General features: G+C 51.3%; 1 protein-coding gene across 2 annotated transcripts; it reads left to right on the forward strand.

Moving 5' to 3' along the window:
• The first annotated feature begins 2904 nt into the window (after positions 1-2904).
• MYL4 (myosin light chain 4) lies at positions 2905-14375 on the forward strand. 2 transcript variants are annotated; one of them, XM_077314211.1, is made up of 7 exons: positions 2905-3198; positions 6367-6394; positions 8417-8566; positions 9263-9436; positions 11859-11936; positions 12522-12566; positions 14221-14375. In XM_077314211.1, exons 1-6 carry the CDS (start codon positions 3088-3090, stop codon positions 12548-12550), a joined length of 570 nt encoding a protein of 189 aa, XP_077170326.1. In that variant the 5' UTR covers positions 2905-3087; the 3' UTR covers positions 12551-12566; positions 14221-14375. The 2 variants fall into 2 exon arrangements, with proteins under 2 accessions (XP_077170326.1, XP_077170325.1); XM_077314210.1 differs by lacking the exons at positions 2905-3198; positions 6367-6394 and adding an exon at positions 7007-7838.
• The last annotated feature ends 3326 nt before the right edge of the window (positions 14376-17701 follow it).

Here is a 17701-nt window from a genome sequence, read left to right on the forward strand (position 1 = left end):
GAGGCAAACTCAGTCTCTTGCTCGCTCCAGTGGGCAACAGGGACGGCCGCACAGGGAGCCCTTCAACAGCGTCTTCCAAATTGCACACCGCGGGAAGGGGGCCGAGCAGCGCGGGGCATCGGCGAAGGGAATCGGACTCGAGTCTGGGAGATCCGGGTTCGAATCCCCCACTTTGCCACGGGAGCTCGCTGGGGGGCTTTGGGTCAGTTCAGTCACACTCTCTCTGCCTGGCCTACCTCGCAGGGTTGTTGTGAGGCTAAAATGCAGGAGAGGATAAGGACGTAAGCTGCTTTGCGTCCCCATTGAGGTGAAAGGCGGGATAAAGTTAAAAAAAATATATGAACACCCACCCCCAACGCTTCCAAATCCCATGCCTCTCCATACTCCTATCACCCCCACCCTTTCCTCTACATCTGTACAGTGCCCACCCTCCCACTGTAGCTCCGGACAAAGCTGTTCACCCACAGGAGAGCCATCTGAAGAACTGTCCTCTGCCATTCCCCCTTCCAATTGTCACTCCCCTTACACATGACCCCCAACCAAAGCCCCCTCTTTCAGTATACATGCCCTATGGTGAGATATTGGGATAACGTCACCCAAAGGCACAAACATCCGACCCTTTTGAGTTACCCGATGCCCCATGGATTATCGGTGATTGTCCATCCCCCACCCCCACCCCACCCCATCAGTGAGACTGGCTGGGCAGTGCCCCTCCCACTTTTATGAACCAGGCACAATCTCTTGGGAGGTGGGCTTAGGGGAGACCGCAAAGATCGTGGCCAGCCGGAAGAAGCGAGCGGTGACCCGTGAGAGCCAAGGAGAATTTGCTGTGCCAATCAAGATGGACTCAGCAGGAGAGCCCTGAAGGGGGCTGGGGGGGGTCTCTAACAGGAACGCACAGAGGTCCGGATAATAGATTCAGGGGGGCAGCCGGATTAGCCTGACGCTGCAGAACAAAGTTCAGATCCAGGAGCACCTTTAAGGCCAACGAAGTTTCCATCTTATAAAACTTCCATGTATGCTGCATGCATGTATACCCAGGCAAATATTTCCTGGGTGTTCAAGGTGCCACTGAATTCAAACGTTATTCTACAGAGGTCCAGTGTTAGACCTGGTGGAACACGCTTGCCAAGGTCAGCCTGCACCGGTGTGGGCGACTACATCCACGCAGCCAAATCTGGAGGGGGCAGTTTGTTTTGCAGATCCGGTAAGGTGGGGTTGAGAGCTTTCTCTTGACAGGTGCCCCCTCCCCTCTTGGAAACCCTGGCTGTCCCCTGGCCATGGCTGCAGCCACGCAGCAAGCGATAGACGGCCAATCCCGGGTGAGAAGAGGGCTGCTCCTGCCATCTGGTACCTCACCCCGAGGTCTCCTTCCAGGAATGGTGGAAAAAATTTGGAAGCAGGCTGTCCGTGTTAGGAAAGACTGACCTTGTGGCCAGCTTTGGAAGATGGGGCGCCTCCATGAAGAGGCCGGAAAGGTAAAGACACGGCTGCAGCCCTTGTTGAGCGACACGTCGTTGGCTGAACATACCAAGAGTGCTGACTGACAGGTTAATGCTTCTGTGTCATCATGGAAGATGGGGCGGAGGTGACCCACGCCATGTGCTGTTTTCAGAAAGGCTCTCTGGGCAACGGAGTGAGGCCGAGGTGACAAGAGATGGATAAATGAAAGGAACAGGTCAGCACATAAGGACAATGCATTTTCCAGGAAATCACAGGCAACTCCCCCCCCACACACACACACACACACACACCACCCTGTTGACCTCGGAAGAACAGATCAAATCAAGCCTGGCCTCTCTGTAGCAGCTAAAATGACTAAACGGAGGTGATCGTGCTTTGGACACATTAGGAGAAGACCAGCATCCCCAGAACGGAAAATCAAGAAAGGAAACGTTGAAGGGGAGCAGTATAAGAGGAAGGCTCCCCATGAGAGAGATTGACTCAGCCCTCTGTTTACAAGACCTGAGCAAGACTGTTAGCATGAGGATGTTGGAAGAACCTGTGGACAGGAGAGACCCTTGTTTGACCAAGAGGTGGCATTGCCTCTTGGTCAGGCCTGCTGCATAGGGTTGTAAGGAGAATCATAGAATCCTAGAGTTGGAAGGGACCTCCTGGGTCATCTAGTCCAACCCCCTGTACTGTGCAGGACACTCCCAACCCTATCTCTCCTCCACTGTCACCTGCCACCCCCTTGAGCCTTCACAGAATCAGCCTCTCCGTCAGATGGCTATCCAGACTCTGCTTAAAAATCTCCAAAGATGGAGAACCCACCACCTCCCGAGGAAGCCTGTTCCACTGAGAAAACTGTCAGGAACTTCTTCCGGAGGTTGAGACGGGATTTCTTTTGCATTGATTTCATCCCATAATCAAGACAGGGGGATTCTGCATCTGCCCTCCAGACATCTTTGAAGGGAGGCGTGACCCCCCCCTCCCCATTTGACAATAAAGATAACGAAACGGGGAGAAAGCCGTGTAAGGCTTATCGGCCTGGGTCGTCAGCCAGGTTTTGTTTTGTTTTTTTAAAAAAATGTGCTTCTGCAGGTCAAGAGACTGGCCGTCAACCATTCCACTGGGAAAGTGTCAGCGAGCAACTCCAGAGCTTAAAAGGAATCTGTGGCATTTGCACTCGTAGGCTGGCCTATAAAAAGACACTTTGTCCCCCAGGGGCATTGGGGGGCCAGCAGGTTCAGCGGCAAAGCAGTTGCTATTTGGCCCGCCAAATGGTCCAGGCAAAGCATCCCTAAAAGTCATTTTCGGCGCTTGCGTTCCGAACCCTTCCCGGCCCAGGTGTCTCCCGGAAAGTCCAGGAGGGCCGAGGGGGCTGGTATCTGCGGCTCCCTCTCTGCCCTGATGACAGAGGACAATTGTTGGGCGGGGAGGGTGGAGGCTGTTTTTTTGGAGTGCCTTCCTTTTATAGTAAACACCAGTTGCTTGCCGTCACCCACCCCTCCGACGAGGGAGAGAGAGAGGGACCCACGGCTGAGTATATAAGCCCTCGGAGGCCAGCTGCCCTTCTGTCCCTCGGCCTCGCTGCCTTCCAGCCGCCCAGCATCCCAGCTTCTTCGCAAGTGACGGCCCGTCACCATGGCCCCCAAAAAGCCGGACCCCAAGAAAGAGGCTGCCAAGCCAGCTCCCGCACCTGCGCCTGCCCCGGAGCCACCCAAGGAGCCTGCCTTTGATCCCAAAAGCGTGACCGTGAGTAGGCTGGCCGGAGACCCCTGCCTGGGTCCCTCCTGAGCAATCGCAGGGCACTGAAGTGGCCGGATTCCACCCGCCCCCCATCCCCACCACAGACACGGCAGAAGGGTTAGGCCCCCCCTCCCCGCCCGGCATGATTTCCTCCGATTTGCTAATCCTAAGGGGCAGATGGAAGATTTCTCATTTTAAGTAGGGATGCCAGCCTGCAGGTGGGACCGGCTGAGTCCCCAGAATTACAGCTCATCTTCAGCTACGGAGATCATTTCCCCTGGAGAGGAAAACAAACAGAGATTTGGGAGGGTGGACTCTTTGGCGTTGTATCCCACGTTCCTCCCTCTGGCTTCAACTTCGAATTTCCAGAAGTCTCCCAGTCTGGATCTGGCTACCCTGCAGGAACCCTGGGGGGACGGGGACGGGGACGGACAAATGGGTACCCTAATTTAAGATGACTCTGTCTCTCAGACGCATCAGACGAGGGGTCCCTAAGACTCCCAGGTTTTTCTCGCACCAGACAAATGGCACGCGGACGAATTTCTCCCTGAAATAATGTCTAGCCATTGAGGTCAGCTTTACAAAAGCTTAGCCTAAGCGAGTTCGGCCAGCGCTCAGCAAGCCTGCTTATCGGCAAGTTCTTTCAGACAGGCCCTTTCAAGGCGATCTCCTCCTTGGGGAATGCCTCAACCGGAGCTCAGTTCGAAGGCAGAGATCCTTGTGGGACCTTTGCTCTGGTCACCAGCAAGCTAATCGACAGCTCGGCCACAGGGAGCCAGGATCGGGATGCGTCAAGAGAGCAGAACAATGAGGCCCTGAATCCACCCGTTCAGCCTCCGAAGAAAAAGGCGACATTAAGCCTCTTAATTCTTTCCTCCTATTTATAGAATATGACCTGGGTGCGTGGAAATATTCAGGCATCTTCCCCAGCTTCCTGGGGCAGCAGGGACCCTGCGGTTTCGGTTAATTCTGAGGGCTGCTTTCGGGATTATTCCTTTTCTGCACGTAGCTGGTCTTTGTGTCGTGTGGCTGCTTTGGAGGGGGGACTCGGTGGCACCTCCCCGCCCTTTAAATCCTACCCTGCCCAGGCCCACCCCCAGGTCTCCAGATATCTCCCAACCTCAGCAGGGAGATAATGCCAGAGTCCCCCCCACCCCTAGCCTGGAGATATGATCTTGGAGATTTGAGACGGTGCTTGGGGAAGACAGAGCACAGTGCCAGAAAATCTGCCCTTCAAAGCATCCACACCTCTGGAAAACCTCTAAATGACGGTATTCAATACATCCAGCAAGTGGTATATAAATCCAACTAAAGAATCCAGTCGACCACAGGTTCTGTGTATTCCAGGGGTAGTCAAACTGCGGCCCTCCAGATGTCCATGGACTACAATTCCCAGGAGCCCCTGCCAGCGAATGCTGGCAGGGGCTTCTGGGAATTGTAGTCCATGGACATCTGGAGGGCCGCAGTTTGACTACCCCTGGTGTATTCTTTGTAGCCGGATTTATCTATCGCTTGCTGGAGTCCTTGAACAGCATCATTTAGAAGTTTTCCAGAGATGTATTCGAGCCACTGAAGAAAATTTATGTATTGGAAAACGAGGGGGGGGGGGTTTATCCAGAACTCGTTCTGTCTCTGTCATGCGGAAGAAGGTTGCTTGTGGAATAGATAACCTTTTGTCAGCTTTTTGCTTCTTGGTCGCCACACGAAGCTGATGGGTCTGTCTTTTATCAGATATCCTGCATGCAGTCTAGGTTGAGACGGCTTCACCCGCCGTTGTTTGCGTACAGCTGAGGTACACCCCTGGGCCAGATTTCCCTGAAAGAGGTGCAGTTGCTAAAGGTCCACATGTCCTTCCCCAAGGGTGTGTGTTTCCCCAGCAGCCAGTCACCAGAGGTATCCTGTCTCTGAACATGGAGGTTCAGCGTAACCGCTGTAGATGGAGACTCCCCCTCTCAATTTGTCCGATAAATACTCACGCGTGGCCCTGCATTTCCAGCTATCGGTTGCCTGGCGCCCCCAGCCTCCCGCCCCCCTCTCAAAAATTCCAGAGGTCCTTTGTCTCCGCGGTATCCAAGCAGAGAGGGTAATTTTACCATGCCTTTGCTTTGATAGCGTGGCATTCTTTCAAGAGTTAGTCAGGACAGTGTATTAATAGTTTGGAAGTGTTTTCGCTGGGCCGTTCACAAACTTTTATAAGCGGGGTTGATTTCTGAATGGCATCCAGTTTTCTTCACGGGCTGGCCCGGCAGCTCCAGGCTCCCCCCCCCCCGCCCATAAAACCCAAGAATTGCCCACCCGTCAACCTTGAAGCAGCTTTTATTGGTGGCTGTTTTTTTTTTAGCATTTATAAATCTGCAGCATGACTGAGTGACAGGCTGTATTCTGTGGCCATTTCGATCCTCACACAAAGGGAAACACGGACGCACTACTGACCTTCCTAAATGGTCAAACGTGGTGTTGTCGTGGTGCTGTGGTTAATACGGAGAACCATGCTGGGTTCCCCATTCCTTCTCCACATGCAGCCAGCTGGGGGATCTTGGGCCAGTCACAGTTCTTTCAGAGCTCTCCCCATCCAGTTCTTTCAGAGCTCTCCCCATCCCACGTACTCCACAAGGTGCCTGTTGTGGGGAGAGGAAGGGAAGGTGAACGCAAGCCCCTTGGAGATTCCTCCAGGTAGTGAAAAGCGGGGCATAAAACCCCACTCTCCTTCCTCAAATTGGAGATGACCGAGAGGTGGCCCAATCTGACTTAGAGATAAACGTCGGTCTTCTGACACTCCCAAACTCCCCATGTTGCAGGGGGGCCTGCCAGCTCTGGGCTGGGATCTACCTGGGGGCTTGGGGGGTGGAGCCTGAAGAGGGCGTGGTTTGGGGGAGGGGAGGGACCTCAGCCATAGAGTCCACCTACCATTTTATCCAGGTGAACGGATCTCTGTCACCAAGAGATCAATTGTAATCCCAGAAGATCTCCAGTCGTAACCTGGAGACGGGCAGCCCTATGCAGGGGATTTGAAGGTATGAGGACGTGGGAAATACCTGGAGGTTTTAAGGATGTTCCATTTTTGTTGGGACTGATCTCTGCAGTCTAGAGTGCTGCAAGTCCACACCTGGCCTGGTTGGAAGAGTCATTCAGAAATATCAAAGAATTAACCGCTGTCTTTTTCCCCTCCTGCAGATTGAATTCACTGCTGACCAGATTGAAGGTGGGTAATAGTTTCCCCCCGCCCTCCAAAACCATTTCGTTGTGTGCTATCCAAGCTGTCTGTTTCCTAGAAAGGAATTTAACCTCTTAATAAGAAAGGAGAAACACGCAAGAGGATTAATCACGACCAAGAAGTTCCTGAGTGTGCTTCTTTTAATTTGAGCCTCTTGTGGCGCAGAGTGGCAAAGCAGCCGACATGCTGTTTGAAGCTCTGCCCATGAGGCTGGGAGTTCGATCCCAGCAGCCGGCTCAAGGCTGACTCAGCCTTCCATCCTTCCGAGGTCGGTCAAATGAGTCCCCAGCTTGCTTGCTGGGGGGGTAAACGGTCATGACTGGGGAAGGCACTGGCAAACCACCCCGTATTGAGTCTGCCATGAAAACGCTAGAGGGCGTCACCCCAAGGGTCAGACATGACTCGGTGCTTGCACAGGGGAGACCTTTACCTATTTACCTGAGAGAAAAACCAGAGTGGGGAAAAGTGGGGAAAAGCTTTCCAAGTCAAGTCCTCCCAACTCAACTCCAGTGAAAACCAGAAGTTAGCTGTGCGTGCACAATAGGCCATTATGACACAGTGTGTGAGTCCCCCCCCCCCCACCACCACCTGGTACCAAAGGAGTACTCAGTTAGGGCCGATGGAGGCAGGGCAGTTGAGCTGGCCGGATCGAGCTGAAGCAATGGCCATGTGCGGTTTAGCATCCAGAGAAAGCCGGTCGCTACTGAGGGGATGAAAATGCCAAACAAGTCCACCCCGCCAACATGCCTTTCCAAGGACTCCCTCCGGGCCCAAGCCAGTGCCCCTTTCTGCTCCAGATCTCTCAGGCCGGGGGCCAGGGCTGAGCCCTGCGTCTCCTTCCACAGCGGAGATGCCTCCCTGAAAGATTTGATGCTGGAGATCAAGAGAAAGGTGGATCAGGCTACGGAAGTGGTGAATTCCTTTGATGGGAAGATCTCCGCTTTGAACTCCCGTATGGACACGCTGGAGGGGCTGATCCACAGCCTGGCCCGGTCACCTTCAGGGAACGTGACCCCTGGAAAGGAGAAATCAAAAGGAAGGGAGTTCAGGCCAGCTGTTGAACAGCTGCCTGAATGGGACCAGTGGCTCTGGGGCCACGGGCAGAAGACGGGGGAAGAAACACAGACCCGAGCTCTGAGGATCTGTGGCTTGCCAGAAGGAGAGGAGGGCCAAGACTTGGTAGCCTTCCTGCAGAAGTGGTTGCCAGGGGCCCTCGAGCTAGACCCTGCAGAAGACCCGGTGAAGGTACAAAGAGCTTACAGGGTCGCCGTCAGCGGGCGGAAGGCAAGCAAAGACCTCTGCAGGACCGTCATGGCTTGGTTCGGGGAGTTCAGGGACACGGAGAGGATTTTGCGGCAGGCGGAGAAACTAAAAGCCATCACCTATAGAAAGAAGCCGATTCTGATCTTTCCAGACAGCCCTGCCTTCAAAGGTAGAGGACAGGTGTTGCGCTGAGACTTGGATGGATGCTAGGAAGGGCAAGAAAACATGGGTTTTTAGAAGTTCAGCCACAAACCTAAGGTGGGTCTCAGAGACCGACCTGTTAGGTTGCAAAATGCTACACAGCTGCCTTTTCTAATGCTTTTGGGAAGGGCCAGTTGCTGGTGCCCATGTGCAGAGTGCAAAATGGCCGTGCCTCCTTGCCCTTTAAATAGCTAGCGGTTAAATAGTGTAGTAGCTGAGAGCAGTAGCCTCTAATCTGGAGAGCCAGGGTAGATCCCCCACTCCTCCTCCAGATTCAGCCAGCTGGGTGACCTTGGGCTAGTCAAGGTTCTCTCAGAGCTTTCTCGGCCTCAGTTGTGGGGAGAAGGAAAGTCTCCCAACTGTACATATATATTTGGGGTTGTGATCCGCCGTGTTTATATCCCCCTGAGGCTATTCTGATGCTGGTCTAAAGGCCTGCAAAGAAATGAACATGAGCATTCCGTCATGCGCAGGACGTCCTCCGAATCGATCTTGGCACCTTCTTCTTCTTGTCCCGAGAGCTAACGCCATGCTCCTTCTGTGCAGAGTTCAAGGAGGCCTTCATGCTCTTCGACCGGACCCCGACTGGAGAGATGAAGATCACGTACAGCCAGTGTGGAGATGTCATGCGCGCCCTCGGGCAGAACCCTACCAACGCAGAGGTCCTGAGAGTCCTGGGGAAACCAAAGCCAGAAGGCGAGTCGTGCTCGACTAGATGGATTGGGCCCTTTGCACTGGCCAGGGCTTCAGGGAGGGGCCCCAGAATCACTGCCCTTCCCCACCTGGGGGCCCCATTGGCTCCCTGCTGGGCCAAGTCAAAGGGAAGCCCTTGAACTGTGTGGGATCTGATTCCCTGCTCCTCCTTCACAAGCAGTCAGCTGGGTGACCTTGGGTGAGTCACAGTCCTGTTAGAGTTGTTCACACAGAGCAGTTCTGTCAGAGCTCTCTCAGCCTCATCTTCCTTACAGGGTGTCTGTTGAAGGGAGAGGAAGGGAAGAAGATTGTAGGCTGCTTTGAGAGTCTTTCGGGTAGTGAAAAGTTGACAGATCGTACCCAAAGGGTAACTGGTTGAGAGATCGGACCCAGAGGGTACTTGTTAATGGTTCAGCGTCCTCTTGGAGAAGAGTGACAAGTGGAGTTCCCCAGGGATCTGTCCTGGGGCCTGTGTTGTTCAACATATTTATAAATGATTTGGATGAGGGATTAGAGGGGATACTTATTAAATTTGCAGACGATACTAAACTGGGAGGAGTAGCAAACACAGGGGCTCGTGGGAATTGTAGTCCATGGACATCTGGACAGCCACCGTTTGGCCACACACACACCCCCCAATCTAAATCAAGTAGCTGCCTAGCTGGAATCAGCCCACTCTTTTCCTGTGCTTGTTTTCAGAAATGAACGCGAAGATGCTGGACTTTGAGACCTTCCTCCCCATGCTGCAGCACATTGCACGCGCCAAGGACCAGGGCACCTTTGAGGACTTTGTGGAAGGGCTCCGTGTCTTCGATAAGGAAGGGAACGGCACCGTCATGGGGGCTGAGCTACGCCACGTGCTTGCCACTCTAGGTAGGAGAAAGGCGCAAACCCAGCCATGGTGGATGCGAGTGGGGGGAGATCCGCGTGCCTTCTCCCAAAACTACCTTTTCTGGAATCCAGTGGGGGAGCATGGTTGAGCTAGGTCAGGGGTGGCCAAACTGCGGCTCTCCAGATGTCCTTGGACTACAACTCCCATTAACCCCTGCCTGCTGGCAGGGGTTCATGGGAGTTGTCGTCCATGGACATCTGGAGAACCGCAGTTTGGCCACCCCTGGCTCACTGCCTTGAAGCTCATTGGGCGATCTTGGGCCAAGAATCTTGCTGGGCCAGGCATCTTGTTGGATAAACCAGAGCTGCCTTTCACCAGCTTTGGCAACAATTGGTGCCAGTATGGTACATGCCCTGGTAAAAATCTAGATTGGATTACTGCCGTATGCTGCACATGGGGCTGCCCTTGAAGACTCTCCAGAAGCTTCACTGTGTACTGAATGCGGAGCAGATTGTAGGGCCAGTTTTGACCTGTCTCCACGGTTTGTTTCCTGTCCCATTTCATGGTGCCAGTATTGACTTTTAATGCCTATGAGGCCAATATACCTGAAGCACCACCTGCTTCCCTATGAACCCACCCGAACACTCCAGATTTCTGGAGGCGCCTGCTGTCTGAAGATAGATGGGTAGCAATTTGAAAAGGAGTATTTTTGTTCATGGTGCCGAATCTCTGGAACTCCTTCTCTAGGGAGATCTGTCCGTCAATCGTTGTCTCCTCCACATGCAGCCAGCTGGTTGGCCTTGGGCTAATTGTGGTCCTGTCAGAGCTGTTCTCACAGAGCAGTTCTATCAGAGCTGTTTCCAGCTCACCTACTTCACAGGGTGGCTGTTGGGGGGAGAGGAAAGGAAGGCAATTGGAAGCCACTTTGAGGCTCCTTTGGGTAGTGAAAAGCACAGTATAAAAACAACTCTTCTTCTCTATATATAAAAAGTGAAATTCCTCTTTTTTCTATAAATACACATTGTTTTTACCCCTTAATCTTCAAAACCGTATCACGCAAGCATTCCGTAAGAGGTTTCCGATTAGCAATGAATACCGATATCATTATTTTTTCTAATTAATGAAATAAGTTCAGCCATCTCTGTGTTTATTTGCATTTAAATTGTTTTAAACGGCTCCCCCATATTTGCATTCTAAAGTTTTAAGGGGGGGGGGGAGACAGGACCGAAACTTGATTTGCAAGGCTGCATAGAAATGTTATGAAAGCCTAAAAACGAATCAGGTTGACTTTATTCCCAGGCATGTACATGCCCAACTGTTACCCTTTATGCCTTTTAACAGTTGCTGTTTTATTTACATTGTAAAGCAGATTGCATTCCACGAGTTAGGAAGGCGGCTATTCAATTACTGAAGCGAGTAAATCCAGGTTGGAACTGCAGCCTGGAGGAAGAAGGATTAGGTTTCCCAACCCTTATGCAGTTTTTCTGACCCAAATCTCCCCAGGGAGCTGCTATATTGATTGACTGGACTCGAGTTTCAACCAAAGAGCAAACAGCAGCTTCCAAAGTTGGTTGCTGGTCAGGAAAACAGCCTCCTTAGGTCCCTCCCCGGCAGGGATCACTGTCCCCCTTAGAATAGTGCCCGTGCTCAGCTGGGAATTAGCTTCCCTGCACAGAACGGCCAGCACAAGTCTGATCGGGGGCATGAGAACTGCGTTGCCAGGCCTACCTCACAGGGCTGTTAGGCAGCAGAAGAACCCAACAGCTTCAGCTCTGTAGAGGGCAGGCAGGGTAAAAATGCAGCAGAGGGATAGAAATAAAATGTTTGGGGTACCAAAGAATGGCTCCCCAGATGGCTGGAGATCCAGTGTGGTTTCGGGGGGGGGGGGGGATGTCGGACGAGGATCTGGGAGACACAGGTTCGAATCCCCTTCCCTGCTATGGAAACAAGTGAGGTGACCTTGGGGCAGTTACTCACACTCGGCCTCACCTACCTCACAGGGTTGTTGTAAAGATAAAACAGAGGCGAGATAATGATTCAGGACATTTTGGGTCTCCTTCGGGGTGAAAGGGAAAGATATAAATAAAGGCAATGAAATAAATAATAAATCAGTGGTGGAGGGGATGCATAAGCCTCTGTGTGCTCCCAGTGGCTGTTTAGATTTTGGCTTTGATTTTATTGATGTGAGCTCCTCCCCCCTCCCCAATCCAGAGAAAAGGGTAAAAAAAAATGTCCTAAGATAAAGGTGTCTTTCCAAACTGTTAAAGAAGACCTTTGATTTATAAAGATGTTTCAAGGATTTGGTGCCACCGTGTGGCGAGAGCCTGTTAAAGCAACCACTGTCCCTTCCAGCTTCTGTCGGTCTAAAGCAGCAGAACAAAGTTCAAATTCCGTGGCACCAGTTGAATTCTGGGCTTAGGCGTTTGTGACATGAATTGAGCAACAACTGGCTTTTGCTCCTAGGGGAGAAGATGACGGAAAGTGAAGTGGAGCAGCTCATGGCAGGGCAGGAAGACGGCAACGGCTGCATCAACTATGAAGGTAAAACAACATCTCAGTAGCGGCAGGCCCTTTCCTGCTGGGGACGGCTGCACAACACGCTCTCCTTGGTGCTCAGGCAGTTGGGGGCAATGCAAAGAGCATGGGAGGAGAGGGGTAAGCACTGGGGCAAACACACCTTCAGCTGTGGCCTGTTGCAGCCAGAGGCTGTGTGCCCCCCCCCCTCCCCATGGTCGTGGGTTGCTTCGTACCCACCTGTTTCCACCTGGGACATAACAGACTGACCCCAACTTTAAGAGATATTGTAAAGTGGCATGAAAATGGGGCTCCAATTAAAATCCTTTTGGGAACCTGGTAGCGTTTTTGTCCACACTGCCATGGACGTCTGATTTGCTGTTGAATTTAGGGCCAAGCTGGCATCTCCTCCCCACCCCCCTGTGCTTTTACTTGCCCGATGACCACAAGTGTCTCTAATCTGAGGTTTGCTTTAATGGTTTGAGTTTTCTGAAGCTGCAGCTTTTGTGCCGGGCTGCGCAGGAGATGCCTCCACCCCTTGCACTGCAGCAAGCGAATCTGATTATTGACAACACGCCATTGACAAACCGTTCTCTTTCTTTCTGTCTGCAGCTTTTGTCAAACACATCATGTCTGGCTAAAGCGGGAATCCTTGACGTGAGTCTGTTTTCACCTTGCCTTGTTTAGGTTCGCCCGAACAGCGGTCACTCTGTGTGCCTGTGTGTGTGTGTGTGTGCGTGGCTTGCAGTTCCCAAAAAATGAGGGGAGAAACAACGTTAATGTCTTTGCTGGAAAGGCAGATGTTGCAACACAAATGTTATGCACAGCTTGTGCCTCTGTTCTAAAGCGGCAGAAATGACAAAAGAGAAAGACGGGGAGGAAATTACCAAGGAGACTTCATGGTATTTTGGGTCGGGCTGCTGTTTGGGAAACAGGATCCTTTTGGGAACCTTAATGAATGTTGCAAGGCATTTTGATGGCAGAGTAAAGTTTTTATGGACTAGAAACGGCTTCATTGGATGTGAAAAATTCTTGTTGCAACACAAAATCAGAGTCCAGTAGCGCCTTTAAGACTGACAAAGATTTATTCAAGGTGTGAGCTTTGGAGGGCAAGCACTCTTCCTCAGACCAACACGGCTACCCATATGAATCTATTCTTGTTGCAACAGACTAACACAGCGGCTACGCTGGAGAGGGGCCGTGGCTGAGTGGTAGAGCATCTGCCTTGCGTGCTTAAGGTCCCAGGTTCAATCCCCCACATCTCCAGTTAAGAGGGCCAAACAGGAGGTGATGGGGAAGGGCCTGGAGCGCAGCTGCCGGCCTGAGCAGACCACCCTGACTGTCATGGACCGGGATAAGATCCTTTCCCGTGTTCATTGGTGCCGGGCATTCGGTTCATTGGTGAAGTGGCGGCAACTCATGCAGGAAAGTATAAAACGACGCCGTAAAAATCAGGCGCTATCTGCAGCAAGATGCCAACATCGATCCCTTGTGCTGGACCACAGATCTATTCCCAGATGAAGCTTTAAAACACGGCAATGAACGTTTTCTCCATTATCGTATTCTTCCAAAACATTGTGAACAATGGCTCCTTCAACAGCCAACCAGAAGCCTTTTTTGGTGGCAGAAAGAGTGTTAGCAGGCCGTAATAAGCACCCCTGCACTAGACCATAACCTCTAAGCGAGGGTTGGCCAAACTGTGGCCCTCCAGATGTTCATGGACTACAATTCCCATGAGCCCCTGGGGCTCATGGGAATTGTAGTCCATGGACATCTGGAGAGCCACAGTTTGGACACCCCTGCTCTAGGCTGTTGAATACACAAGATCTGCAGTGTGTGCATAATGGAGCAGAATATAAAGGGTGTCCTGCAGGGGGCATCGGAGGAGACGTATGTTTAGCATAGATAGGATAAGAACTCCTTGATGATTTTCCTTTAGTGTCCTGATTGGCTCAACCAGTTTCCTGCTCCTTTGAGCACAGTCTTCTTCTTTGCCTGTCTTCTGAGATTCAGAAGTTTTTTTTCTTGTGGCTTTTCGGAGAGGCTTTGCTATTGGAACGGCCGATCGCTGCCGAATCGAAATGAGATTGTGTTTTATTTGCTGCTGGGAACGGTCCCATTTCCCCCGTTGCTGTTCCAGGCTGTTTATATTTTAGGCCATGTTGTATTGCTTTGATGGGCAACTGAACCTGCCGGAAGCTTTGGAGAGAGGCAGGATACAAGCGTGTTGAATCGCTGGCTGCAGGAGTTTCAGGCTAATGGCAAATCTATAACCACACTGTGCTAAAATTGTCATCTACTTTTCTTCCAGGTACTTGGGGGAGGGGCAGAGGTTCCATTCCGCACGGATTTCTTGTCCTGTATCCTTTCTTCCGCCCTGGGAATCCATAGGAGATGCCCCTGCCGAAGGAATCTGTATATACAAGAACGCACTCTCCTACATCAGTATTAAACCTTACTTTGTAATTTTTTGGTTTCCTTTTTTTGCCTTCTGCATCACTCGACCTGTTCAAATGAAAACGCAAGCACATGCGCACAGACGGCAGCCTCTATGGAGATTTGGGGCAGTCGATAGATGCTACTTTTCGTAAAGGCTTTCAGGATCAGCCCTGATCCCTGAATGTCACATCACATAGAACATAACAGGGTCCCTTGATTCAAAAGGTCTTTCGGGGGTGGGCAAATTATGGCTCTCCAGATATTTATGGATTGCAATTCCCATGAGCCCCTGCCAGCACGTACATAGGCACATGCGTAGCCCATGGACCTCTGGAAAGCCCAGTTTGGCCACCCCTGGTCTACGTGGCATCTCACTGTTTTTGGAATGAAAACCAGGTTCTCGGCTTGTGTTGCCAAAGGAGAGATGAGGAGAGAGAAAGTGATTGACAGTCCGCTGAAAGGTCTGCAATTTGGAATCCTCATTTATTCCTCTGTTTATTTAACAAAGTTTCTAGTTCTCGTGGTTACAGATTTCAGAGACCGTTAAAGGGCGAGAAGCTTGAATGAGTGTCTTCATGGCAGAAATGTATCCTGGACAGATCCAGTTGGTTTATTTCTCTCCCTGTGTCATCCTGGAGTCATCTGACTCAAAGATCTGGACAGGAGTAGAAAAATCTGAGAATAACAGGTCCTGAGAATAACAGGTCTTTCTCCCGTCATTCCTCCTGCTTTAAAAGCATCACCTGAGATTACAAACCCAACAAGGGCTCTGGATGGGGAGGGAGGTTGGTCCTGCAGGTGCTGAGGTTAATTTAGGGTGGGAGATGGGGGGGGGGGGGTGCCCCAATCCAAGCAGTCTTTTTCTCCTGGGAAACTGATCTCTGTAGTCTGGAGAGAAGATGTAATTCTGGGGGGACCTCAAGTTCCACTGTGGACTAGGCCATTTAGATAATGGATATTTTTGTTCTCACAAGATATTTGTTATCGAACAATCAGGATGTTCCTGCCTCCTTCCCTTCCCTTCCCTTCCCTTCCCTTCCCTTCCCTTCCCTTCCCTTCCCTTCCCTTCCCTTCCCTTCCCTTCCCTTCCCTTCCCTTCCCTTCCCTTCCCTTCCCACTGTGGCCCACTGATCCTAGAGAAAAGGAGACCGTGAGATACAGCACGAAAAATGGGTGGGTGGGTGACTGGGGTCAAATCAAATCAAATTTATTTTAATACAGCACTGCGGCCAGATAAAACCGATAGCAAGGAAAAAAACATTTCACAGAGAAAACAAAACATTTCACAGGGGTGACTGGGGTCTGCAGCTGTTAAGAAGGAACTATGGGTAAAAATCACCCTACCCCTTTCATTAACAGCAAATGTAGGCTGGCCCCCAACCCCACGAGGCTGAAATCACATGTGCCACCTCAAGCAACTCAGTTCAAAGAAGGCCTTTAGGAAAGGAGTCCCTGCAAGCCCCCTCCCCCCCAGTTCTTCCCCAGTACAGAAGAAGAAGAAGAGTTGGTTCTTATATGCCGCTTTACCCTACCCGAAGGAGGCTCAAAGCGGCTTACAGTCGCCTTCCCATTCCTCTCCCCACAACAGACACCCTGTGGGGTGGGTGAGGCTGAGAGAGCCCTGATATCACTGCCCGGTCAGAACAGTTTTATCAGTGTCGTGGGGAGCCCAAGGTCATCCAGCTGGTTGCATGTGGGGGAGCACAGAATCGAACCTGGCATGCCAGATTACAAGTCCGCACTCCTAACCACTACACCAAACTGGCTCTACAATAATAAATCATCATAATAACTTGTCAGGCGGCCATACTTGGTCCAGGACTCTCATAACACCTTAAAGGGTCGCGAGGACCCTCTGGGTGATGGCAACACAATCTCAACCACGTCCGCCAACCTGCTTGGTCTACCAACTGCGCTGCCAGCCTGTTCTGCCGGCGGGCTTCTCCCCAGGGGCGGATGGCCTTACGCCCACGCAGCATGTTTTATAAAAAGGGCCCTGTTGACATCAGCTGTCCTCCCTTTCATCGGAATTGCCCATCACAGCTGGAGAGGGGCACTATAAATAGACGCTTAATCTAGGTGAATCCTCCCAGGACAATGGCCAGGCCCCGTTTGTTGCCTTTTAAAGTTATACCACGTTTTCTTCCTTCGCTCCAAGGCCAGGGTTGCGTCCGCGGGGAGAGGCAAAAATAACTCCGCCTTCCAAGGAGAACATAGAGGGAGTATTTTTGCCGTCTGAGAGTAAGAAAGCGCTTCATACCAAAAACGGGGGGTTGATGCTTCCGTGCCATCTCACAAAGAGGTGGCCAAAAAGGGAGGAGGAGTCTGGTGAAGTCTGATGCGCCTTCAGGCTGAGCCATCGCACATGTGTGGAGTGTCGTTTGAACTTTGATGCTGCCATGGCACACTCAGTGTATGAGTGTCCAACCCACGAAATATGCCTTTCTTTCTTTCTTTCTTTCTTTCTTTCTTTCTTTCTTTCTTTCCTTTCTTTCCTTTCTTAGAATCATAGAATCCTAGAGTTGGAAGGGGCCCTACAGGCCATCTAGTCCAACCCCCTGCTCAACGCAGGATTAGCCCTAAGCATCCTAAAGCATCCAAGTAAAGTGTGTATCCAACCTTCCTTCCTTCCTTCCTTCCTTCACCCTCCCTTGAAGCTCAGAGCAGTTTTTCTCTGACAGGAGTCTCAAAGCGGTTTCCAGTCGCCTTCCCTTTCCTCTCCCCACAACAGACACCCTGTGAGGTAGGTGAGGCTGAGAGAGCCCTGAGATTGCTGCTCGGTCAATATAGCTCTATCAGGACAGTTAGTAGCCCAAAGTCACCCAGCTGGCTGCATGTTGGGGAGGAGTGAGGAATCAAACCCGGCTTGCTGGACCAGAACCTGCCACTCTTAACCACGACACCATGCCAGCGCAGTATACATGTTCCAGTGTATAATAAAATACAACACGCTTCAAAAGTTAGCTTCAGTAAATTGCAATGATATTTTTACACATTTAACCATTTAACCTGTTAAACCATAATTTAACTTAACGGGTTGTTAAGTTATATATCCAGTGGGCATGTCTGATAGGAGGAGGGGGGTTCTGGAGGGCCCGATAGCTGGAATCAAGCCATCAGCTGCAACCAAAGAGCTGTGTTTTGCAGGCCATGTGGAATTGTGCCAGTTTCTTCTGTGATTTTTGCTAATAGGGATGACTTTCTCACGGTTGTTTATCCCCTCCAATATCACACTCGGCAGCCTGCTTAGGCACTCCCACACAATACCTTTGTTGGCATACAAAGAGGTTAAGATCAAGGGAAAGGGAGATAATAAAGTCATCATAATGCACCAAAATTTTTTGATTTAAGAA

This window comes from Paroedura picta, chromosome 16 (genome assembly GCF_049243985.1).
Source record: "Paroedura picta isolate Pp20150507F chromosome 16, Ppicta_v3.0, whole genome shotgun sequence".
NCBI lineage: Eukaryota > Metazoa > Chordata > Lepidosauria > Squamata > Gekkonidae > Paroedura > Paroedura picta.

Coding starts and splice junctions, on each gene's coding strand:
- MYL4 (XM_077314210.1), top strand. CDS start 7,118: ATGAAAATGCCAAACAAGTCCACCCCGCCAACATGCCTTTCCAAGGAC. Junction 7,839..8,416: donor AGACAGCCCTGCCTTCAAAG/GTAGAGGACAGG, acceptor CCTTCTGTGCAG/AGTTCAAGGAGGCCTTCATG. Junction 11,937..12,521: donor CGGCTGCATCAACTATGAAG/GTAAAACAACAT, acceptor TTCTGTCTGCAG/CTTTTGTCAAACACATCATG.